General features: G+C 38.7%; 2 protein-coding genes across 2 annotated transcripts in view; both read left to right on the top strand.

Annotated features, from left to right (window-relative positions):
- LOC146140864 (uncharacterized) overlaps positions 1-10,707 on the top strand; it is a 39,800-nt gene extending 29,093 nt beyond the window's left edge. The window contains exons 6-16 of the mRNA XM_083391686.1: positions 61-204; positions 694-765; positions 1,446-1,517; positions 4,141-4,209; positions 4,311-4,382; positions 4,559-4,630; positions 4,925-4,993; positions 6,021-6,230; positions 6,683-6,751; positions 7,224-7,398; positions 7,918-10,707. Coding sequence (XP_083247812.1) covers positions 61-204; positions 694-765; positions 1,446-1,517; positions 4,141-4,209; positions 4,311-4,382; positions 4,559-4,630; positions 4,925-4,993; positions 6,021-6,230; positions 6,683-6,751; positions 7,224-7,398; positions 7,918-10,041 — 3,148 coding nt within the window. The 3' untranslated portion in view covers positions 10,042-10,707. The remainder of the gene's footprint in view (positions 1-60; positions 205-693; positions 766-1,445; positions 1,518-4,140; positions 4,210-4,310; positions 4,383-4,558; positions 4,631-4,924; positions 4,994-6,020; positions 6,231-6,682; positions 6,752-7,223; positions 7,399-7,917) is intronic.
- Positions 10,708-18,665: 7,958 nt separating this feature from the next.
- Positions 18,666-20,574, top strand: LOC146140863 (arylalkylamine N-acetyltransferase 1-like). Its single transcript, XM_083392724.1, has 3 exons — positions 18,666-18,725; positions 19,026-19,162; positions 20,349-20,574. The coding sequence occupies exons 1-3, from the start codon at positions 18,666-18,668 to the stop codon at positions 20,572-20,574; spliced, it is 423 nt and encodes a 140-aa protein (XP_083248850.1).
- Positions 20,575-25,301: the final 4,727 nt, after the last annotated feature.

Here is a 25,301-nt window from a genome sequence, read left to right as displayed (position 1 = left end):
AACACTACCTAGATCTTTATTGCGGTACTAATCTCTTCCTCCATTGTTTGTTTTTGGCAGAAACCTGGGAGCAAATTACATGAACAATCTGGAGTACGGTACCTTTTACGGATTAAAGAACCTCATCAGCCTCAAGTTGGACGACAATCGGATAAGGCAGGTGCCAACCAAAGCTCTTATGGACACAAGTAACTTGGAGACAATGTGAGTACTATGGGTATTCAAGTCTCTTAATTGTATATAACTCGTTCGAGTAACGGGTGTGTTGCGTTTGTAGATAAGCAACTGGCGCATTAGTTCACGCTACAAACTACAAAAGTGTACTTTTTGTGTTTGTCAAAGTTTTACAAGATCACTAGGTGCACCCTTTTAGAGTTTAGACCCTTTGGAAAATAACGAAAAGTTGTTAACTGTAATATTTATCGTTTGTATTTCCAAATTTCGAATCACGATTGGATTAACAAAATTTCTACCTCGATTGGAAAAAATGCAACTAATCAAAGTTTTTCGACAACAGTAGTATGATATTCAAATCTGAAAAATTAGGCCACATATATGCTTTTACAGGAACACATAGAAACATCTTTTTTTCTATGTAATTTTAGAAAACCATTAACATATAAGGATTTAATCAAGACCGCTTTTTATTATGTATAAATTTCGTGTCAAAAAATATTGTTATTTTCTTTGCAGTGATTTGGCCGTAAACAGCATTGAAGATATTCCGGATGGAGCATTCCAGAGATTACGAAATCTCCGTGTTTTGTAAGTTATGCGTATAAGTTCGACATACCTTTTAATTATTGTTTAATCACAATGGAAACGTGTCATGTGTTTTGTAAGAACATAATTACAGGTTTCCTTTTTTTTTCAATCCAATAAAAAACAGAAAAGTTTTTGTCTATTTGCTTACTATTTCATTACTTTTTTGTAAACAACATCAGTTATCAAACAACGCATTTAGCTTCATTATATTTATTCCTAACTCATTAGATATATATTGTAAATATATTTATTTTACATTGATAACAACCAGGAGATTTGTTACTGTTTTATCAGCACTAACATAAAAGTATATTGACATATTGTAAGATTGTTAACTTTGTTTAAATAGCTGTATACAAGGGTACGTATTGCACGGCAAGAAGCTTAATATTGAAAAATAAGACCAAATACGTCAAGTAGATCGACATCATCTTGAGTGTATCATGGTCGGTAAAAATTCGCTGCGATGCATTAAATTTCACTCGCAAGATTTGGAAGGCAATTCTTATCACAAAGAGGATGCATCACAGTATAAATCTAACTGTTTTAAAATAATAATAAGTATACGTAACGAAACGTCTTCGTTAAGATGGTGTCGATTTTATCATACTATTTAACCTTGTTATTCACATTGAAACTTAATGCAATCAGATTAATGTAAATCCTTTTAACTTTTTTAGAATTCTTCGCGAAAACCATATATCTTCGGTGGGTGAGCTGGGATTCGCCGGACTTTCTAATTTGAATATCTTGTAAGTTGATCTTATTATCCGCCTTAAACTTGAGATAGTACTTTAAAACGTGGGTATAGTGTGAAATAAACGTTTTTTGAAACAAACTAAGTGAATATTGGAACGTTCGTTCACCTTGTTCAGGGTTTACGTCAAACGATTCCTCTTAGGTTGAACTTGACGTGGTATTTAAAATAATCAAAGTAGGTCAAATTGATTAGGAGTGCCTGGCACTCTGGTTTAAATGAAAATAAAGGTTTTTATTCATTTTAATGAGAAGTGATTTTGTATTTTAATGACTTTATTTAGCACTTGACCTGTTTAATCAAAAAATAAACACTACGAAGAATACACCTTTCATTTGAACCACTCTGTTTTATGTTTAAGGTGCTGTTTAATGAAAAATACGATATGTTTAAATAAATTTAACACGTGCTGAAGTTTGCATTCAAGTCAAATTCGGGTACACAACTTTATTTTTTTTTACTATATGGAAATAAGGACTGCACTGTTTCTCAAAGACTTACCTGTCCCTTGTTTGTTATTTAAAAACAACGGAAAATTTAAATCAACTTTATACAGGAATGTGCCTAACAATTACTATATGGGGGCCCGACTTGTTGTTTTATGGCAAATTCGCCACCTTGGCGCGGGCGCGGAATTTTTAATCTCCTTCTGACGCGCCCTGAAAGCAAGAAAAACGACAAACATTCGTCACTGGCATAGCACCGCTGCCATATTCCTTTGATGTCGCGCTTGACTGCCTTATTATTTTTGCGCACGCTGGTTCCCATAAAGGCGCTCCTAACTTGTGGGAAGGGCCCGGCAGGCTCAGGGGGGTCTCTCCGAAGGGCGCCCGCTGGTCCTTGGCCCGGCCGAGCCTGCGGGCGGTCCACTTAGGCCACCTTACTTGGCCACTTCAAAATCGGCCGGTCCAAATTTAGATTTCATGTTTTTTTTCTAATTTTGAACATAATACGAAATTGGTTTAAATGTTACATCGAAAGCCATCTCAAACTCCCTGAGGTTCAAACTCACGACCTCAAGCATGCATCATCATTGATTGACAGATTCGGTTAGTCTGCGATAGCTTTTGGTGTACTATTGATAGCCATAATCGTTGTCCAAAAAGCAGCTTTAGAAGGGCTAGAACAGTTGTTAAGCCCACATATGTGTGTATGTTTTATTGGTTTAAATTTAATTTTATAGACCTGCATTTATAACCTGGTGCTATACAAGGCAAAATATTAACTTAAAATAACTCCTCATAGCACCTCTAATTACCAGAATTATAGTTACCAAAGGAGCTTTTTGTGATTAATACGCAGTTCAAAAATCGCTTCAACATCTTTTTTTCAAAAAGGCGTTATTGACCGTTTTTAACGGTATTTTCTCTTTAAAATGTAAGAAGTCGAAAAATATAGTCTTTTGCAGAGGCTTACCGCTTTTCGCCTAAGCCACGTGAATATCCTGTTCTTCTCTCAAACCGCTCAAATCCACTTGTCTGCTCGAATGCTCCGTTTTCCAATAACGTCCCTTGTGGTTTTATTTTTCCCACACCCCTTCGAAGATTTGTTTTGTCGCAAACCCGGTCGTGGCAAATGCGGGAAAACGGGGAGCCGTCGCTTCCAAAGTCGTCATCTCATCTGTCAAGCATTGCCTCGTTGTTTGTTGCTGTTTTTGCGGTGCTCGTACAAGTGGCTTTGCGGTCCCGCTAAGTTCGTGAAATGCGCACACGGCTTGTGTTCTTTGCCGCGGTATTTTGGACATATTTTATGCACACTTTTGCTTTTTGGCTGCGTTTACGACTGTTTACTTTCGAGGAGTAGTTGTCAAACTCGCCGCGCGCCACCCAGTCTTTTATTACCACCACTGCGTACCTCCACGTTGCAAAGAAAATGTTTAATCAAATTAACCTGATTCGTAACGCACACAACAATATACATCTCAAGCTACGCTTTGTCTACAAGAAGCAATAAGTTAAAGGGTTTGTTAGATTAAAAAACAACACTTTCTTCAAATCCTATGTAACATTTATATGTTGATCGGATGTTTTAAAAAACATCTTGTATGAAGACCGTATATGTTTGTACTTTTATTACAAAAAATGCGCCTAAGATCGAGTTACAGCTCACGTACTAGAGTGGTAAAAGTGCAGCAGATGTCAAGGACCACTGCTTAGATTTTAAGCTAAATTGCCGCAGTAATACACTGCACAATTGACCATAATAGTATAACTATCGTTCAGAAAAGCCAAGAAGCATCGTGATGGCTGCAGTTCGTACGAGGTTATTCCTGTTTGTGTGCTGCTACAATTTTGCGATACGTCGAACACACACGTTTGTTTAGCAAAATGCAAGTTGCCGTAAAACACGTTGCGCTTTTCTCATTCAAATTATGTTCGCCCTTCTCGTTTTGTATACAGATGACACGTTTCTCAACAGCTCGAGCGGTTAGTTTGGTAATTGGCCATGAAAACATATTAACGTTGTGGACATGACTCTGGTTCAATTCGTTTTCCAAAGAACCGAAAACCTAAACATTAAATGCTTTGCCTTCTTTATGTGGGTGGCAACTATTTCGCTTTCCTGTTACTTTTAATGTTAGTTTTACCTCGTTTAATTCCCACAATATTTACGTACAGAAGTCTGGAGTACAACTTTATCAGCGAATTTCCAACCAGCCTTATCCACTTGGAAGAACTTGTCGAGCTGTAAGTCCTTTTACTTTGTTTATAACAGTCTATTGAAGAAATGTTCTTTGCTTCTCCTAGACTGGAGTTCACGTAATAAACAAGGTGTGTGTTTTTTACAGAAAACTACATGACAATCTGATCCAGTACATACCTCAAAACGCATTCAGCAAAATGAGTAAACTAAAAACGTTGTAAGTAAAACAAATTGTCGATTTTCGCTAAAGCTTTAGAAAATGTAGATTAACCTACTGAAAGTTTGTGTTATTATTTTAACCCATGTAAAAAAGATTTTCCGCTTGCGAGTTGAGCTTGACTAATTTTATATTTAATTTCGATCTATTAAAAATCATTTTCGTCTTTCTTATAGAATGTTGAGCAACAACCCTTTGAAGTCGGTGGCAACATCTGCATTCACCAACTTGCACCTCGTTACCTCAATGTGAGTTAATAGGTTTTACTTAATATTATATACCTATTTGAGAAATATGTAGCATGGAGTTTATACAGTTTGTTGACCAAAACAAAAAGAATAAAAAGATAAATTGTAATGATCCATAAAATATTAGCGATTTGAGGGAAAAATTTAGTTTCAGTGTATAAAAGACATAGGAGGACGCAAATATTATAAACAGGCCAATGTTTTTACTGATTAACATCCTATTTACGGATTTTATTGGATTCCTACAATGTCTCTTGAAAAACGTTATAAACATATATTTATTTTTATTTTTAGACATATCGACCATGTTAAAGATCAAAAGGAATTCCCAGACTTTACGGGCTGTGAAGCACTGCAAGATCTGTAAGTGTCATTTTGTCTGTTTAGAAACCGATACATGAAACTTTTAAGAGATTTTTATCATTTATTTAAAAATGACTTTTATTTCAAAATAACAGATTGTCTGCTAGAAACATTACAGCATTTATAGAAATTTAAAGCGAATATTCATGGGACATACACAACTTATAACAAGTTGTGTTTTTTATTAATGACATTTTTCGATAAAACGGGTTCGATAACGATTCAAACAAGTGTTAGATCCTTGGCTTGTTGTGCATTTGGTATTAAGAAACAAGGTTAGTTTCTAAATGGTTCATGGCAGTGTTGTAAATATGTCATTTTGAAATGACTTGAATCCTAGAAAATTTTTTCGTAAACTAAAAGTAATTTTCAACAAATACCAAGTCATTTAAAAAACAGCAACTTTACTACATAAGTCAAGTCACTATCTAAAGTCAATGCAAGAGTGGCTCATAGCAATACCTCGAAAGTAACAGATGGGCTAACCGAGCATGTGCAGCACAGTTTGCAAAACGACCCAAAATTACCGAGGTCGTTGGTTATGCTCACACGTGGCCTTGCAAACACGACTGGCTTCTCTAAAGGCTTCCCGTGTACTATTATATGTGATCCGTTAACGTCGACCAATTCGACCTCTGGATAGGTAGATAGGAGTTGTAGATGCAAGAGAGTGAATGATTGGTGCCATTCTTTTAGAATTGTGTTATAACATGGGTCGGGTACACTTTATCACTTATACACGGATCTGTAATGTTGCTTGATAAAGAATTGCAAAGTCAAAAAGGTCGAGTAGTTCGACATCATCTTGATCAAGATGTTTCGATGCGAGCTTGTATCGTTCACTGACTGAAGATGACACAAGCTCGTATCGAAACGTCTCAATCACAATGGTGTCGATCTACTTGACCTTTTTTGCTTTGCACTTCTTCATTATAACACATTTAAGAATTACAAATTTGTTCTTCTGCCTTTTGTATCCAGTACTATATATCTTATTGCCTAATTTTAACTTCGTTATGTTTGACAGGTCTGTTACGGGCGGTCGCATCGCCTCTCTACCTTCCAATCTGTGCGAAGAAATCCCGTCTCTTCAGTTTTTATCGGTGGCTGGCAACAGATTGAGCAACTTAAGCGGATTGGAGCAATGCACGCGTCTTCAGTGTCTTGACGCCAGTCGGAATTCGATGAAAAGCCTGCGCGCGGACGAAATCGCCAACCTCACGAAGCTGGAGAACTTGTAAGCCCAATTGGCATCCTGTGAATTGTCGCGACCCCTTAAAAAGCGCTACAGCCCGATAAATGGGTTCATTATTTCTTGTATATCATGTTTCTACGTTTTTCTAGATACCGATAACAGCGCACGGAATAGAAAGATGGCAATATACTGTTGTCCATTTACTTAAGTAAAAATCTGGTTTAATCTATTATATTAAATAATCGAGCGAAAATCAGGTTGATCTATCATACACAATCATGAAATTTACACAAACTCTTTAGCGCTCACAAGTGAACAGCTTAACAACAATCGTCACCGCACGATGTTGCATTCAAAGTTGTAGCTTACAATTAATCGACCAGTTCAATTAATAGAAACCATATTTTGATGTATATTTCATTTTGTGTAATGGTATATTCTAGTCAAGGTTTTAAAACACACAACGCTAACATGCTGCATGTTTTTCTCGACAGGGATCTGAGTCACAACTTGATTTCGTCTCTCGACGATGACGTCTTCGAAAACAACCCCATTCGAAAGCTGTAAGTTGGAGGTTATTTAATATTTTTCCATGTGTATAACCGTTATGTACCACAGTTTTGTACCTAAAAGCTTCCTGATCTCCAAAAATTGATATTTATCGGCGGCGTACATCGAAAAATCTTATTGAAAATCCAGTTTTTTCGCTTCAGTATTCCATTTCATCTTTTCAAATATGCCAGATTTCCGACTACACCTATTACAATAACTTCTGCTTTGGAGAATAACAGCTTAACTTTTCATTTGTTGTTGGAAAAATAGAAAAATCCATATAGGCCTATGCCGTTGTTTGAACATGTAACTGCCATATGTCTGACACCTTGCTTGAATCAAATACATTTATTTTGAGATTCAATAAAAACAACTCAAATGCGCACCAAAAAGTTTTTGATTCAATTAAACATTTTCAACGCTTGACGTCTAATATCATGCTTGCTAAACTTAAACGCTGATTGTAATTATCTGTTGTTGCAGGAACCTGGCTTTCAACTATTTCACATATCTTCCTGTGCGAGGCCTTCGTCAGCTTACCCACTTAAACCTGACCGGAGTGAACAACATGCTGTACCTTCCCCCTATACAACTGCTCGGCAAACTGCAGTTCCTTAACGCCGCCTTCTCCTATCATTGTTGTCAAGTACGATCCGAGGTAAAGGCATTCCGCACGAAATTAAATGCGGTGTCATTCGTTGAAGCTCATATACACATGTGCTTTCTGAATAATTATATTAGGAATTAGGCGTTTTGTTGCCTGGATAACGATAACCGTTCTGTATTTACAACTCCGGGTTACCCAGATAGACACCAAAATCAGTTGACGAAAAGTATTTATGTACACGCGAGGTATTGTCAATTAAAAAGCTATAGCGTTGAAATTCCAACTCATGACCTTGAACATTTTCAGCTTCCAGCTTGGATGTAGTTTGCAAATGGGTTTGCAAAAAAATTCAAAATTTACCTATTTATGTTTAAGCCAAAACATGTATTTAAACAGACATCGTTTCTATTATAGTGGCTTGTTTTGGTTATAGGCCAATTTAATGCGGTACAGAGGGAATGTGGCATCCGAAATAATATGACATTTACGCTAACGTTTCTAAACTCTTCATAACACCTAAAAATTGCTCGACTGCTCTAAATAAACCGGCGCCTTTACTTTTTATTGCAGTGGCAGAAAGCGCACCACGACCAATCGCCGGAAGACCTCCAGCCCCACACGGCCGAATGCTTCCCGGACCCAGGCCCCTTGACTCCTTGCATCGACCTGCTCCCCTCAGTGCTGGCTCGTGCAATCCTCTGGCTGGCGCTCATCGTGTCCTTTGTCCTTAACCTCGTAATCATCTTCTCAAGCCTGGCCCGGCAGTGCGTGTACGTCATACGACGCTCTAAGCACGCGGTCGTAGCTCCAGCCGCCGGTGAAGGGGCTTCCAGATATGGAGGACAGGTTGAAGATACGCCGGTGGACCCGGTAGAGGCTTCCGAACTGGCGCTGTGTCATTTGGCGCTGGCCGACCTGCTTGCCACTGTATACGTGGCTGTGATCGCTACCTACGACGCGATGACACGCAGCGACTTTGCCGAGTACGGCGCCTGGTGGCAGCAGTCGACGCCTTGTCGTGCGGCCGGCTTTTTTCTAGTGATGGGCGTTCAGCTTGGTTTCTTCACAGTGCTGGTAGCAGCTGTTGAGCGCTATTTATCCACAATGTTCCCGCTCAAGCCGGAAAAGCACATTGGCAAGGCAGTGATCGGCCTGACTCTAAGCGCTGCCTGGGTTGTCTCAGTCGCCACCGCCATCGTGACGCTCTTCAGCGGCGCACAGTGGTACGACGAGGGCGCCGGGGCCAACCTACCCCCCTACAACGGCGCCACATGTCTGCCCTGGTCCACCGACTTCCCGTACGTGGCCGTGCTCATCGGCGGTCATCTGGTCGCCTGTTGTGCGGTAGCGGTCGTGTGTGTGCTCATGTTCTGCGCGCGCCGCAAGCAATCGTGGCTGAGCGCGCGCAAGCACACCCGCACTCAGATTGCGCTTATAGTGGCCTGTAACGTGCTTTTCATTCTGCCTTTGGCGCTGGTCGGCCTGCTGGCCTCGGCCGTCGCCACCTATCCGTCGCTGGCCGAACCGTTTGTGGGCACGCCGCGCGACGACTTTGACGCCGCCGAGTACATCAGTCGCGAGCTGAACCTCGATCTATTGCTCATGCTCGTCCTTCTGTTTATCTCCCTTCGCCTGATGTTGAACCCGATCCTGTACGTTGCCTTTAACGCCGGCTTTCGCCAGGACGTTCAACGCCTCGCCGTCAAGATCCTCAAGCCCTTTCGACGCGCCAGTTCACCGGAGGTGGAAGATATAGACGAGGGCCGCCGTCATTTACAGGACGAATTCGCGGCGCAGCACAAACGCGGGCGTTTTCAAATCGACGAGGCGGTGAAACCAGAGCTCGAAGCCGAAATGGACATGGGCCTGCACGAGAGCAACGCAATCCCGACCTTTGGCAAACAAGTGATCTATCCACCAGAAATGCAGCTGCGAGCGCCGCAGAGACAGTACGTCGTCCATCCAGCTTCACAGCACCAGCCTCAAAGGTGTGTCCCAACGCAACGGCACCCCGACTGGCGCCAACTGTACCCGGTGTACCGCTACCAGGGATATCCAAGCGGCGGCGAAGCGACGTTCGGACCTTCCCAGCTACCGCCCGGTGCCAAGTACCTCTACTCGGCGCTGCCTTCCACCAGCAAGGACGTGGAATGTTACGTGGATGGCGACGGTCGCGTGTGGCGCGAAGAGGTGCCCAAGCCGCCACCGCCTCTGCCTCTTCAGCGTGCGCGACGCAAACCAGGCGGCAACAACCTACATGTGGACGTGTCCAAGGAGAGACTACCTCCGTTGCCCTGGCAGCGTGGAGGCGAGCCGGACGCGAACGCCCAAATCGGCGCCAAGCTTTCCAACTCGTGCGAGTCTTCCACGTCCAAGGACTCTGGCATCCAGTCGGAGCCGGACTTTTTTCACGGCTACGTATGCTCCTCCGGCTCGGACAGCCTGGCGCGTTCTAGTCAGACCTCGGACGCCTCGTCTTCGGCGCGCATCCGGGGGACAGCTGACCCTGGGGCGCCCGCGCGCTGCTGGGTGCCCAACCCCGACGTTTTTCCGGCCCCCGTTGCCAAAATGGGGGTCGTCGAATCGCCTCTGCTTCCGGGAAAGCGCGCGCTGCAGAAAGTGCGCTATTTTCGTGACGCGAACGGACACACGCATCAGCGCTTGGTCGGAAGCAGCACTGAGACGGTTCTGTGAAGACGAAAAAAAATTGTTGTTCGGTTTTCTCTCTTTCTCAACAAGGTTCTTGTGTTGTTGCGCGTACCGCTCGTATACCTCTGTTCAGATGATGCACGCCGAACGCTTTTTCGCGACGACCGAATTCGCGCTTGGGTTTGTTCCCCACCGCGCTTTTCTTTATTTATTCGCCATTGTCGCGTTGCAATGCTGCTCTCTTTCAAAATATTTTTACGCGATCTCAAATCACGCCTGCTGCTAGTTTAAGTGGCTTTGAAATTTTCAAAATTTTCCCAAAGCGTGTCAAAACTTGTGCTGTTAAACCTATCGACGCCAGCTTGTTAAATTCCACGTATGGCCTAACACTTAAAGCGCCTTCACGTACCACTAGTGGTAGGGTAATCAGGGGGCACTATAAAAGGACAAATTGTATTGTATTCTCGACAAGCTTTCGCACAACCGTGCTTCATCAGGTCTAGGTAGAAGATCACTAGTGGTAGACATACCAAAAGTTGACACCACTTCTTGAGATATATAAAATAGCCAAACACATCTCTTAGTTGTGGAGCTCCGGGCATATGAACCATTTGTTTTGAACCCTGCGTTGTTTTGTTTTGTTTTTTGCAAGGCGTACTATCGTGTGATGAATAACAGCAATTGTACGTTCGCAATTAAACTTGCCTTTGCCCACAAGCGATTGTGATGCGTTCTGCTCATTTAAGCAGCACCAAAAACCGCAAACCGTATATTCTTCAAATTTTCTTTCGAAGCATGCTGTCTATTTCTTTTACATTTCAGCTGTTGTTTTTCTAATAAACTTCATTTTTGAAAGTTTTACCTTTTGAACTACAAGTTTTTGTAGGCCTGCATTACGCCACACAAGAGCTAGCCAATTTTATGGAAAGTAAGTTTAGGCAAAAAAACTGTTAAAAGTTCTTTTGCCCTGCAGTTTACTATTGGAAAACTAAGTAAATTAACTGATTTACAATTGACATAATATCAGTGTTTTATGACTTAATTTAATGAGTTGACTTAACTGAACTTAAGTGACTGTTTTCAAATAACTTGACTTTTTGGGCAAAAATGACTTGACTACTTTGGTTAAAATTAGGTGTTTTCCTTAAGCTATTAATTCCAATTTTGCACATAAAATAATTTGCTTGCTATTTGTTGATTTTTTCTTATCTTTTAGTTTAGTTATTGCTTACAATCGTACGAGTTAGAATTCCAATAGATTAACGTTTATTTTTTTATGACAAGGGCACAGTGTTGTAAACAAGTCATTTTAAAATGACTTTATCCCCAGTCAAGTCATTTGAAAAATAACTTAAGTAAGTCTTCTGCAAAAATAACAAGACACGTACCAGTCAAGTCATATTTACAGCAAGTCATGTCATTGACATAAAGTAAACTGTTGAACTATTAAAATTGGTAAACTCGTCCGATTAGAAATAACACAAAGGCAATAAACAGCAATAAAAGAGTTTAATGGGCAAAACTTGGGATAAATTTTAATGCAAAAAAAAAAAAAAAATTAGAAACAATTGTTTCTTAACGGATTTGTATCTTTTGGGGTCTACATATCAACCAAAAAAAGTTCCAGCTCATCCGGCCTGGGGAAAGTCCCCATTTTGGATTTTCAAAATGGCCGCCATAAAATACAGGTTTTTGCTCATGTCTCAGCTTCTACATCATTTATGAAAGAGATTATGGGGTTAAAGCAAATGGTTTGAGGGTTAAGGAACCAAATAGAGCATTTTAAACCTTAGTTAGTCGTGAAGACTATAGACGGGGTGTGGGGGTGCGGGAATTCACCATCGGGTGGAATTCAATATTTATTTATATATTTAGATTTCAGATCGTCAGTGTTTGTAATATTTGTATTTAAAACCAGCTATTTAGGCCAAATTTGTTTTCAATTTACTATTATCAGTACAAGTATGTATTTTTATGCACGTGTTGTTTCGCTTGACCTTCATTATGCTTTAAATATGGCTGCGAAACATGGCCTACTTTCAGTTAGGAGGTATATTCCAATCAAACAACTTATAGATATGAAAACGGAGATTTCATTTAAAACAATAGATCTTATATGGCTGAATGTATGATTACCTAATGCACTTGAGACCAACATAAGTCATCCTAACTGGTCTGGATTTATGCACAAGTATCATACCGGTTTGGTGGAGAAGTCGACGATCGAGTTTCTGCCGATCATTCTTAATGATCCAAATGATCCCAAAATGATGTCAACAGTTTTTACTACACCCAGAAAATGTATATCTAGCTGTTCACATGATATTCCCGTAATAATAAACTTCGATCAGCCATTGTGGATTAAAGCAATACAGATAGTTAAAGAAAGGCAACTGTCAGTTGTCGTCAGACTCGGAGAATTTCATCTCCTGAAGAGCTTTTTGGGTTGTATTGGACATATAATGAATTGTTAGGCAATACCAGCCGCAGGACGATTGACACCACCTTCAGGCAGTAGCATCTATGCTTTACATATTTGCAGCAGCCAGTGATGGCCATTATGTCAAAAGTGGAAGGCTATATCTACTAGAAATGTTTGACTAAAAGACAAATTTCCACATACATACGAGATGTTTCGGACGAATGGATTTCACACAACTCGTAACAGTGATGAACAGTTTTCCGACATGACAACAGAGAAGACTCTTATGCGGAAAACCAAATACAAAGGTAGTCTCACAGACGGCAGGCTTCGCCATACAAACTCAGTAAAAGTTTGGGTTTCTAGCTTATCACATTTAAAGCATCTTGAGAGGCTGATGGATGAAAGGGTCGATTTCAAAAGATACAACCAAAGTTACAAAGATTTGGCAAAAATACGTCTACAGAAAGACTATGAATGTTTCACTACGATGGTTGAATGGTTTACGTATCACAATTCTTCACTCTCAACAGGACTGACTACAACCGACACAAATTCTGTTAATTGTGAACGAGCATGGCATATTGGTCAAATTATAGTAATTTTGGACCATGCTACTCACCTCGAACCTATTAAAACTTCTATAAAAGTAAACCACCAAGTTCTCCTGAAAAACATATAAAAGTTTGACCTAAAAAGGTTTACGTTGAAAAAAAAACAGTTCTCTTTAACCGACTTTTTTGTTCTTGCTGAAAGAGATAGAGACATCGAAACAGCATTTAAATATGAGATGACACCTGTTCCATTAGCTTTGTTTAGGATGGACAAGTTAATGAGAAAAACAGAAAAATCTAAATTTGGTCAAATGTTCACGTTATAGACCAGGGGTCGGCAACCTTTTCTAGTCGCGGGCCAAAACCAACCCCAGAAAGATCTCTGCGAGCCGCACAGAAAATGGCGCAACGGTAAAGAAGCGCTGATCTAGTTCAAAACTTCAAAAGACAGCATCAAAACGTAAACAAACCGGATGTAGAAGGTCTGTTAGCGCAAAGCGCGAAAGTTTTTCGCATAGTCAAAAAGTATTTTAAATGGACACTTGTGCTTAGTTTGTCAAAGAGGCGTAATGAATTACATTGGCATGCCGGATCGGGCCCGCGGGCCGTAGGTTGCCGAACCCTATTATAGACGGTGGTTGGTTTTTACTTCACGTATCGTGAAACAACTAGAGGAATTCCTTCTCAATCGCAGTAACAAATCGTCGCATATAGATGCTACTGTCTGAAGGTGGTCTTAATGGTCCTGCGGCTATAGGTATTGCCTAACAAGTGATAACGTATCATGATATATAAAGCCCAGAGCTTTGATTTTCTTGATACTTGCTTGATTTTCTCGATTGTTCTATTTACTGTATCGATATACTAAGACTAACATTTTCGTCTCGTGTCATCATTGTATGATTAACAGCTGCATTTGCTAAACAAAATGGACTCGGAGAGATTTTGAATATGCAGCTCCCTTTAAATATGAGTGACAGTATGCGGGCCATATAAAAGGTCAAGTGGGCCACATCTTCCAAACCTTAACCCGCCATTATAAGTCCAATACAACCAAAAAAGCTCTTTAGGAGATGAAATCCTCCGAGTCCGACGACTACTGGCAGTTGCCTTTCTTTAATTATCTGGATTTGTCCTCTTTTCTCAAGAAAAGTAAATGGTCCTCCGATGACGCTCAAAAATGCCCAACCACGAAACATGCTGAAATTGCCTTATAAGTTCTACCTTTTTCATTGTTGTTGCAAACATTGCGCCAGAAAAATTGCAACCGAACCTCACATGTAAAAAGGCCAATTATTAAAGCGTGTGTGACTATTCACTTTAAAACTTAGGATTTTAAATCGTCACTTATAACTCTCTTCGTAGCAAAATGTCCTCTTTTTGGGTGCTGAAAATATGGTAGCCCTATTAAAATCAATATGCTGTAAATGCAAAGCCAATGTAGCCATAACAAATTTAATTGCAGAAAATACTTTATACCATGCGTTACTGTATGTGGCTATTGCAGTGGTAACTTTTCCAACAGTAAAGAGACCTACGAGAGTGATGAGGATTGTTCAGTTGATCGGACTTAATATAATTGTAAAATTAACTGGCTTTAAGGCTTTGTTTATTAGTGAGTGTATTACCCTTTGGTGTTAGTTGACCGAAATTTAGAAATTACTCTAAATTGTCGATGCTGTATAATATTAATCCAGTGACTGCATGGCCGTTTGTTGAAATATTTTTTTAGAAATGATGTATTTGTTATTCTTACACCCTTCAAAATAAATAGCAGAAATGTTCAAAAACGTGAAAACACACAATGGCGACCACTGATTGTACTTCTTAATGCTCTATTTCGGTTCCTTAACCCTTAAAACATATACTTTAACACCATAATCTCTTTCATAGATGATGTAGAAGCTGATATATGAGCAAAAACCTGTATTTTATGGCGGCCATTTTGAAAATGCAAAATGGGGACTTTCCCCAGGCCGGATGAGCTGGAACTTTTTTTGGGTTGATGTGTAGACCCGAACTAATACAAATCCATTGAGAAACACTTGTTTCTAATTTTTTCCAAGAGAAAGTGAAAAATAGGAATACTATAAGCCAGGATTGGAGCCGTTTATCAAAAAATTTATGGAACAATTCAGCTTTTACTTTTTGGGGGTTTTCCTGTTATTTGTTGCAGAGTTATTTATATTGAAATCGTTTAACGATTGTCAATTCCGGCGATATCCAGCCCTTTATAAAAAAGTTTTGTGAGCCCTGTTTCTTAAGGTACAACAAAACGCTTCTGCTTTAAAATTTAACGGTAAATTAATTTAAAAATGTTTCGCGGATATCACAAACTTTTCACAAAGTGTATCAGCCGCAAATACAAACAATTTATGTCACAACCTTATGATTTCCTGCACGATGATATTGTCCATCGACTCCTCGTACATCACCGGGTACTCCATCAGTTCGTCCAAAGGAACCGGCTGTGAAACCATTGCAGTATTATTCAAATACTATTTTCCAATACACAACATTCTGCAAGTCTGCTTTAAATGACGATTAACGATTTAAACTATCGAAAGTTTGATACTTTATTTTGTCAGTGTTTAAACATAGTATCTCATAGTTATTCCCTTTGAAATATCAATTATAACGTCAGTAAATTACGTCAAAACGTGTCGCCATGAAGCAGTTACTTCAAGAACATCACACAGTTATAGTTTATATTGTTAAGATTTTAGGTTGGAGATGTGCTAAATTCACCAGGAAGCTACTTTATAAGGATGTATGTTTCGACAACTTTCATTTTCGAGGATGCGATTGGGCTATAATTATTTTATAAAATTGGAAATGGGTTAAAACATACTGGAAACATACTTAATTTCACATTCTGCTTGCATATGTAAAACAATAAATTGCATTCCTAGTTAAAATACGCAAAAATGCGGTTCAGGGATTTGGTGAATGGCCAAACCCTTCCATGGATCAGCCCTTGGCCCACGTTATAACTCATTTAGCTGCTCGCAAACCATTGTCATGCTTAGGCTGCATCTCTTTTAACCAATACGTCCTACGTTGTTGTAGTAATTGATATTTTTCACTTTATCTTATTATGTCGTTTCTTGGTGTCGTCATTGGCTTTTTTACATTACGTTACTCCAGTAACATTCAGCATTGGTTACGCTTCTATTAGACCAGTGTTCTACAACCTTTTTTACTGTTCTATATGTTTTACAATCTGTTAATAACTTATTTTACCTCATATATAGCAATGTACTTGATAAGGGACCGATCGCGGATCTTGTTTTGATGGAACCCTATATAATCGAGTACTAATACAAGGAAGAAAAGCGTTTGCGCAAAGCACGAAAAGTTTTGCGTTTATTAGCTTAGAACTGCCAAACATTTTAATTAGAGGAGACGTTGCATCATCAAAAAAGGACAAAAATCTTAGAAAACAACTTAGGTTTCCGTAAACGACATGCCTTTTTTCGTGGGCCATGGTTTATCGCCAGACAAGCAATGAGCTTTAACAGCCTTTATTACTTGGCTAACCTGGTCGCACTACGACAGAGGCATTGTTTAATTTAGACCGGCAGAAAGTGAGCATTTGATTAAAGCTAGCATTAGAAACGGTGTACCTTTTTTGCTAAATATGAGGTACGAAAAAGTTATTTGTTTAGCTCACTGCTTGTACAGGGTTTAACTAAGTAGTAGGCTAAAATGACATAAATTGTCTAAAATATGTCCAAACTTTTATTATCAAATGAGGCTTCAGGCCTACAAGTTTTTTGGAGAAAATTGGAAGCAAGCGACTGTGAAGAAGTAATAAAAATTATCCTAGAGCAATGGATTACAAGAGAAATTTTGTGTTCAACACTACAAGTGTTAAAAGAAGATGCAACTTCCTGGATTCTCGAAGATTGTAGAGTAAGACATTACAAAAATTATTTTATGCGGAACGTAACACTTTGTACCAACCTAAGCAATTAAGCATCAGTAGGCTATTTACTGTTAGTAGGCTAGATAGAGGTTGTTTATCAAAGATGGTTAATTATTTACTAATTCAGTGGTGGGCAAACTTTTGAGCAACGCGAGCGGCAATCTAAAATTCAAGAGTTTCAAAAGTCGCATAAAATATGGATAAAGTTGCTAAAACTGATTAAAATTAATTATTGCACCATTACATGAGAGTGGGCTTTGTGAACTACACCATTCTTTTTGAAAACATGGAAACAAATGATAAATATTATAAATTCTTGACATGGTTTGTTTCTTTATTGCAGAAATACTGAGCTGTTATCACAGGTTAAACTAATTTCGAGCTAGTAAACTAGTTTTGTCAGATTGAAAAACATTAGGAAACGAAACATACTCTAAATGTAAAGTACACCTTTTTTTGGGGGTATTACCCTTCGAACAGAAAAGCTAAATACATATAAAATACATATCGAAAAGCCGCATGCGTTTTGCGAGCCTGCGGTTTAATCTCGCCACATATGTACTAATATGTAAGCAAATAATGCAAAACACATTTTGAGAATCTGTTGTGTTTAAATCAAGGTTGCGGAGTCGGAGTCGGACTCCGGACTCGGGACTCGGGACTCAGGACTCGAGTAAGACCGCGTAAAACTACCCGAGTCCCGAGTCCGACGTGCGCATGCGCAGTATCAAATTGTAAAACTGTTAAGGCGGCAAAATGTAAGTTGTAAAAGTGTAATAGCAAATGGTGAAATATTTTTCAACCATGTAATGCGGGTGGATCAATTATGACACCAATATGAATGGATTGCAGAAAATCCACCTTAATTTAGTTAAGGTGGGTAAAATACTGGTTGTAGAGTCAGAGCTGGACTCGGGACTCGACAAATCTTGCATTTGGCCGGAGTCGGACTCCGGTGTATTTTTTTGGCCGGAGCCGAACTCGGGTTGTTTTTAACCGACTCCGCAGCCCTGGTTTAAATATGCTACTGCGATTTAGCAACTGCCAAGGTTCTTAGACAGGGATCCGTGGATTCCTCGGGGCTCCATGAGTGCCAAGTTATTATCTTAGTGTATTATTTGAATTTGAATTTTAAAAGAACAGAGTCTAACAGAACAAATCGTTTGTCAACGTGCACCTCCTTGAATTCATTTAGATTTTTTTCCAGTTTCATATTTGGTCAACCAAAAACAGCAGGTTTCTTATGTCTTTTTGTTTTATGACTTTAATTAATGACGTCATCTCTGAAAAAAATATGCCTACCCTAATCCATGCGAACCCAAACAATTTTAGGGGTCCGCGTTAAAAAAATTAAACATCCGTGTTCTGCAATTTGTGGAACAGTACAATATACGTATCAACGTTGTTTTTATTAAATGTGCTTTTTTATTAAAGTCTTGAAGACTGAACTTGTAAGTAAGCGAAATTTATTTGATTTTGCCAGTTTGCAAGTTTTTTTTTCCCCTGATAAAGATTATACCCGAAAGGTTCATAGAAATGTTGGCACATTTCATGAAAATATATAAGTCGAACGAAAAATTTTTAAATTAACACAATACCTGGCAGCAACAATATTCGTTGTTTGTATATGTTATTGTTTCTTAATAAATTTTATTTCAGTTTTGTTACGCAGAGATTGATCGAAAACAAACAATCTATTTGCGCATATGACGGAAAAACAGGAAATATATGCGCGTTAGCTCTGGCGTCAATTTACCACAACGGAATGAAGACCGCTCAAGCAGAACAACATGAATTACCCCCGAAAAAAGCAAAAATATTTCGAGTAAGTCAAAATAAATGGTTAAAAAAACCTCGATAAAACCTAGTGATATACGTTAATAAGTAAATTCTTTCCTGTATTGTACACGTTTATCTACACCTTATTTGTCTTTACCAGTATACATTTTATTTCAGCCTTTTTGTTCTTGGCATTTCCTTGCGCAAGTTTTAAATTAAAATCCACAAATTTAAAATAATGTGTTTTACCTTTAACAGTCATAAACATGCCGCATTTTGTTTACTAGTTCAACAAATGTAAACCGCTCTTGGCTTTTTAAACATTATAAAAAACGTTATATGGCAGTTCCTGCAGTTTCTTACGAACGGCCCAGATGACGTACTGCAGGCCAAGATTGGTGTTGAAAAGTGTATACGAGGAGAGCGAATGTGCATTCACCGCGACTACCAGCAGTTTGGAATAGCAACAGCTCTTTCCCTCAAGTATGCAACATGCAGGGGCGCCCGCAGAAAATTTTCCAGGGGGGGTCAACCAGGGGCGTAACCAGAAAATCAAAAAGGGGGGCCTGAATTTTCAACTTAGGGAATTCCCCTATTTTTCGTCTGACGTTAATGAATAATGACGTCATAAAACAGTGACAGTATGACGTCATAGAATGGTGATTGCAAGACGTGATAAAAAAACTAATCAGAAACAGACGAATACGTCCAGCAAAAGCGACCACGTGCGTCGTTAACAATCATGTCAGGCGCCAGCTGCGAAATCACGGTGTGCAATCGTTAACTTCAGGCAAAAAAAACAAACTACGACCGTGAAATATGTGTGATTAATTGTGGTAGAATCACACATAATTCGACTGTCAGCAGCGCAGTTTTCAAGTTCCATGAACTGAACGAGCGCTAAATTGCAAGCACGTGTTTCACCACCTGCAATACTAAACGAAGATCGTTTTTTCCGGGTGTTATTATGCCACGATTAGCGCAATATCTGCGCCGAACTGTGTGCCAAGTCAGCTAAATTACAAGCTGCGGTTGAGGGGAAATAAGTTGTGTCCATTGCACACTTAGCACGTGTTCTTAGAGTATGCTTAAAGAGCATAATTTTGCGTTAACCATCATTACTTAAAAATGAAGACTTTGAAACGCGCACGACAGTCACTATTATACCTCCTTTTAAAAATCTGCTTCAGTTAAACAAATGTCGATGTTACAACTCTAAAGTAATTGGCAGTCGGTCTAACAGTTTTAAATAGACTGCAACATCTTTGAAAACTATTTTCAGTACACATTTAAATGTAAAACAAACTTAAGTTTTGGAAGCCCGATGTTTATGCACTATAACCCCGATAATAAATACCAAAACTGACCGGTTGTTTTTTAAAAGACTTTCTAATTTTAGTAGTTTTCTATTGATTGTTTATGTCAATGACTTAGCTTAAACTTGATTTACAATGGCAATGCCTTGTACTTGACCTGGTATTTGTTAAAGATGCGATTCGACTTATACTTAAAGAATTCAGCAAATGACTCGCCTTGCACGAAATGACTTATTTTTACAGCACTCAATTTTAGTGTGTTGGCTTCCTATCTTTAATTTGCTAGAAGGTGTCCATGCGCTGCAAAAGGCATTTTTACTCGGAAAACATGTTTTTTTTTCGTTTAATGACAGGCATTTCGAGTTTGCAAGGGAGCAGAGTTACAGGTACTTCTTTACGGAGTGTACTTCGGCCTATTCTGCGAAGATGTGCGAGAGCATTGGGTTCGTCTGTCTGAAGGAGGTCGTCTATGCCGATTATGAAGACCCTGTAACAGGAGAAAAAGTATTTGCCAACGCACCATATCCGCACACCAAGGCAAAGTTAATGCTCAAAGACTTGCTATCCTCTAACATCTAAACAACTGCCGGATGCAGGGCTGTTAGAACGTGATTACCTGTAGTAGTCGCAACCTTGATCATTTTTGTTTTTAAACGTCCTAATTTTGTTTGCACGCCAATGTTTTTTTGTTGTGCAGATTTTTTGAAAAGCTAAAAAGACAGTAAACCACCGCGAATGTGTATAACGCATGGTAAGAGGTCATGGACAATTTTTTTGGACGACAAGAAGTCATTATGACAGCAATTAATTTATGTGGATGATCTTTCGTCTAGTGAAAGTTTGCAAACTCTATTTTTGTTTAGATCCACACAGAAGTTTTCCGAGAAGTTTTTTCTTACTCTTAGAATAATTGGGTGTATCTATAGTGTGTCGCTTTTAAAAGACGGAAGAATTTTCATATAACTTTGTTTCATTTTTTTAACTTGGATTACAATAATAACATCAACCAACTGAAAAATTAAAACGATTTGAATTATATGAAGCATATTTTCACCCTATGCGCGGCGTTTTTTTGGGTCCAGTTCCTGCCTGATTCATCAGTGTTACGCCAAAATTGAGGACTTAATTTTACTGCCTGTTTGGATGCCTGGCGATTACAACAACGTTTTAAAGTGGAATTTCATGGTTAACTTTACACAAAAATAATCGACCAGCGTCTAATAAAAGGTTCCAACGTTATTGGTTTGGTTTGATGCAACCTTTCTCCTAGTTGCACTAGATCACCAAAAGCCTAGCCTTAGTAGCTAAATCAGTTTAGTAAAAAGTACTATAGAAGCGTTATTGTCAGCAAGTACTACATTCTAAATAGCTAATTCTATAGTTCAACAAAATACATAATTACACATGTCTAATCGCAGTCCAATTCCTTATTGCCCGGTACAATTCATAACTCGAGCATATTTACTTCAAGTCAATAAATTGATATAGAAAAATAATAAACTATAAAAAATGCTGAACTCTTTCGATTATGAGCGATACCTCAGCTAAAAACTGTCAGAAAAACAGTATGTACCATCTAATCGTTTCACGTGCAAAATTAAGATAACTCGCCAAATTTTATAATAAAATCTAAAATGAAAACATTTAATTTCAACCCAAGTCATTTGACTCAATGACAAATAAGTCGAAGTCAAGAAAAAAACGACCGAATTCGAGTCAAGTTATTTGAAAACGGTGTCTGTAGTGCACGTCAACCTGTTAAAATATACACATTTAAGTCAAATCATTGAGTCATTGACTTAAGCCATTACAACATTGACTTTACATTACCGGGATAACGCCAATGAACCAAGTTGCATTTTTTCATACCAGGTTTAATTCGACATAATATTAAAACTCGTAAATACCCTTTTTAACCTAATCACAGCCAGGTATTTCGGCTAGTTCCAAAGCAATTTGTGACTTAATTTTGTGCAGTATGCACATACACTTGTATATTTGCTCATCGCAATCGACAAATTTGCCAGTAAGGCTAAAAACGCCCATTTTTTACTAATGCAAGTCGGGAAACGCGCACGATTCTGTATTGCACAACTTCTGATTTCTATAGACTTGTTGCTCACTACAGTCCATTGCCTCTACTAAAAAAATCACCCAAGCATGACGTGTGGTCAATCCTACTCATCTCTTGTTTATGTTCGACGGCGCTACTACAGTTATGAACACAGCACAAAATTCAGTCTATTGTGTTGTGTGTAGCATAAGTGATTAAGCGTACAAGGGCAATAGGCATGTTAGCAGTCGCCTTACAACATGCAATTTTAATAATGAACGATTTCTAGTTAATGGGTGCGTGATATTTGCAACAGAATTAAGGTTGATATTAGATATGTGTTCCGGCAATGCTTGTTCGCCATCCTTCATAGTGATACTTAAATTTTGTTGCTTGCTTTTGCACGATAATTTTGAAGTTTTGTATGACTTTTGTTTTTGAGATTTGCTCATTGGAAGTTTGAAAAAGTACGGTTTATATAAATGTTACACTCTTGTGCAAGGTATAACTTGACGGAAGTCCTATTCTATATTACTATTTTGAGTACGTGTGGGATTTTTATGAAATTCGCCTTAACTTGAAACATTGATGAGAATGGCCAACCTACTAGTGTCAACAAAAGCGAATCTTAAAATTAACTGGAGAATGCTAACGGCAAACGATTTCGAAGAAGTGAAGGATATAGTTCTTCATGAGTGGATAGAAAACGAACCACTCTGTGCTACATTACATGTATCAAAAGAAGATGCAACATCATGGACTGTCGAAAACTGTAAAGTAAGCAATAAAAGCAAGCAGCACTTTTCACTAAGGCTACGGAGATTGTAAAACTAGTTGTTGTCAATGATTGATCAATTGTCTATCGCGAAAACTGACCGAGCCCTGTTGTGCTGTCGGTCTCGCATTCTAATTACATGCCTGCGGGTTGTTTAACGTCAAACCATGTGTGGTAGGAGCGAGCTGGATTCATAGTAAAACGTTGGCCAAGTTTTGTCTCGTTTGCTTTGTTGAAAGTAATTATTTATTGCGTTTATAAAATACGGTTTTGAATTTTACTTAAAATCTTTTTCACCCCTTCGGAACAATATACTTCACTCCGAAATCACTGGTACATATTTTTCAAAGCACTGGGAACACTGTTTTTTATCAAACTGTTCATAAATTGACCGTTTAACGCAGGGGTTCAAAGACTTTTTTCAGCTGGGTACCTTTTCGATATATTGGGTTTGGCGTAGCCTACCTCCTAAAAACATAATTAAAAAAAAATATATTTATGAATTGAAAACACACAAAAACATATTTTTGGTTGGAAGGTATAACTTTTGTCTATCTACAATAAAAGTATAAATTTTAGCCAAAAATAAAATTACAGCCTATTAGGGGGTAATTGCCGAATTACCCTGAAATTAAATTCACTAAAGTTATGTAGTAGTAGTAGTGGTGAGAAACATCAAAAAGCTATGTAAAAGCTCATTTGCATTCCATTAACAGTAATTGTTGATTAATAAGCCTAAATTTTTATCTTGATCGTAACATCAACGTTAGCAACCGCTTTATCAATCCACTAGACGAAATACCCGGCGTTGCCCAGGTTATATAGAATATTTACCAGTTATTTTAACTGGTTAAGAGTAAATTACACCACAACAATCACCATAATGTACGAAGTCTACCTGAATTCTGTCTGGTTAAACAAAATGAGACAATCCAACTTACTGTGAGGTCTTTATCACTATTGCATGTTACGTTGTTACATGTTGAACTGCTGGCCTCATGTTATATATACCATGAATATGGAAGATAAATGTTGTAACCAGAATATACCCAAAAAGTGATGTTACGGATAGCGTAAGAACTTCGTAAGAGGCAATTGTTTAGACCTGCTTGATAACGTGATATTTAAGCAAATACGTAATCCCGGTGCTTAACTGCGTCAAGCTTAAGAAAATTCTCATTGAAAAAAATGCTTACTGTTAAACTGCTGCAAAAAACGCTGCAAATATAAGTATTGCTTTGATAAACACATTGTAAGAAGCCATTAGGCTTTGGCCTCAATCACTGTCACAATATTGTTGGAAAGGTTTGTTGTACGATATCCGTGTAGGTTTCCTGATGTTGATTCAAAGTATGTTTATAAAAGTGAAAATTGCTAAACCTTTGCACTAAACGCCGAATTAAGCTGCGTCCAACGTCAGACAAACCCGTAACCCGTTGAAAAATGGCATTGTTAAACCTAAGTCTTTACTCGGATAGTTGCATACGTTTGTTAACATGAATTATAACATGTGATGTGCTTTTTACGTAATCCCGGTACCATACTTCTAAGTACTAATGCTAAGCGGCTAAGCACGTCAAACATATTTTAAGTTGAAAAACATTAAAACTAGTTTGTGATAAGGGCAATATAGCTAACTTGTTTTTATGTCAACGCGGGTAATTGCGCTTAAAAAAAGTTGTGCGCGGTTACGTTAAGAGGTTTACGATTTGTCGCGCGCGCGCCCGGGGAGAGGCGAGCACACAACAGGGAGTCGCCGCTCCTTTTGTTTGTCGACGACGCCGTTGCTCTGCCAGCGACAGACCGGGCGAACATATTACAGACATCTCACAAATCTTCTCTTTTATATATATAATAAGATTAAGATGTTAAAAATCGTAACATTTCCACTAAAATGAACTTGTTCGCGTACTCCCGAAATTTCCTCGTGTAGCGTATTTTACGACATATTTTTAACGCTACATGGTAATGAATATGTAATAAATATAGCACATTCTTGTGCCGATTTTGCCATTTTATATGTCGCCATGCGCCGGGGGTCAAACGTTGTTAACATCTCCTAATCTCCGCCAGCCACGTTTCCCGATACGTAATGCGACTCCGCGGCGTGGCAAGGAAAATCGCGCTTTCAAAAACCTATGAATTGTTCGAGGAGGAACATAAAAACCGTACTGTTCTGCACGGTATTCTACGTCCTACAGGTATTACGTTACAACATTATTCATATCGAAGTCGGACAACTGAGTTTCATTAGAACGGACAAAAATCCTAACCTTAAATATTGGTCAATAACGGGGATTCCAGTTCTTAGAGTTCGGAATGAGACCTCTCTGTACCTGACCTATATATATAGATTGAATATACTGTTACTGCCAGGCATTGTTTCAATTGCACAATTGATATTTTGTATTTATTTTAGGTTGCATTTATTTCAAATTTTGTACGACAGTTGTGCAGTGAGTTATTTAGACAAATGAC

Source organism: Ascidiella aspersa, chromosome 6, assembly GCF_963924565.1.
Source record: "Ascidiella aspersa chromosome 6, kaAscAspe10.2, whole genome shotgun sequence".
Lineage (NCBI taxonomy): Eukaryota > Metazoa > Chordata > Ascidiacea > Phlebobranchia > Ascidiidae > Ascidiella > Ascidiella aspersa.
The sequence above is the reverse complement of the archived record's forward strand: the minus strand, read 5'-3'. Positions and strand labels throughout refer to the sequence as shown.

Coding starts and splice junctions, on each gene's coding strand:
- LOC146140863 (XM_083392724.1), top strand. CDS start 18,666: ATGAAGACCGCTCAAGCAGAACAACATGAATTACCCCCGAAAAAAGCA. Junction 18,726..19,025: donor AAAAAGCAAAAATATTTCGA/GTAAGTCAAAAT, acceptor GTTATATGGCAG/TTCCTGCAGTTTCTTACGAA. Junction 19,163..20,348: donor GCAACAGCTCTTTCCCTCAA/GTATGCAACATG, acceptor GTTTAATGACAG/GCATTTCGAGTTTGCAAGGG.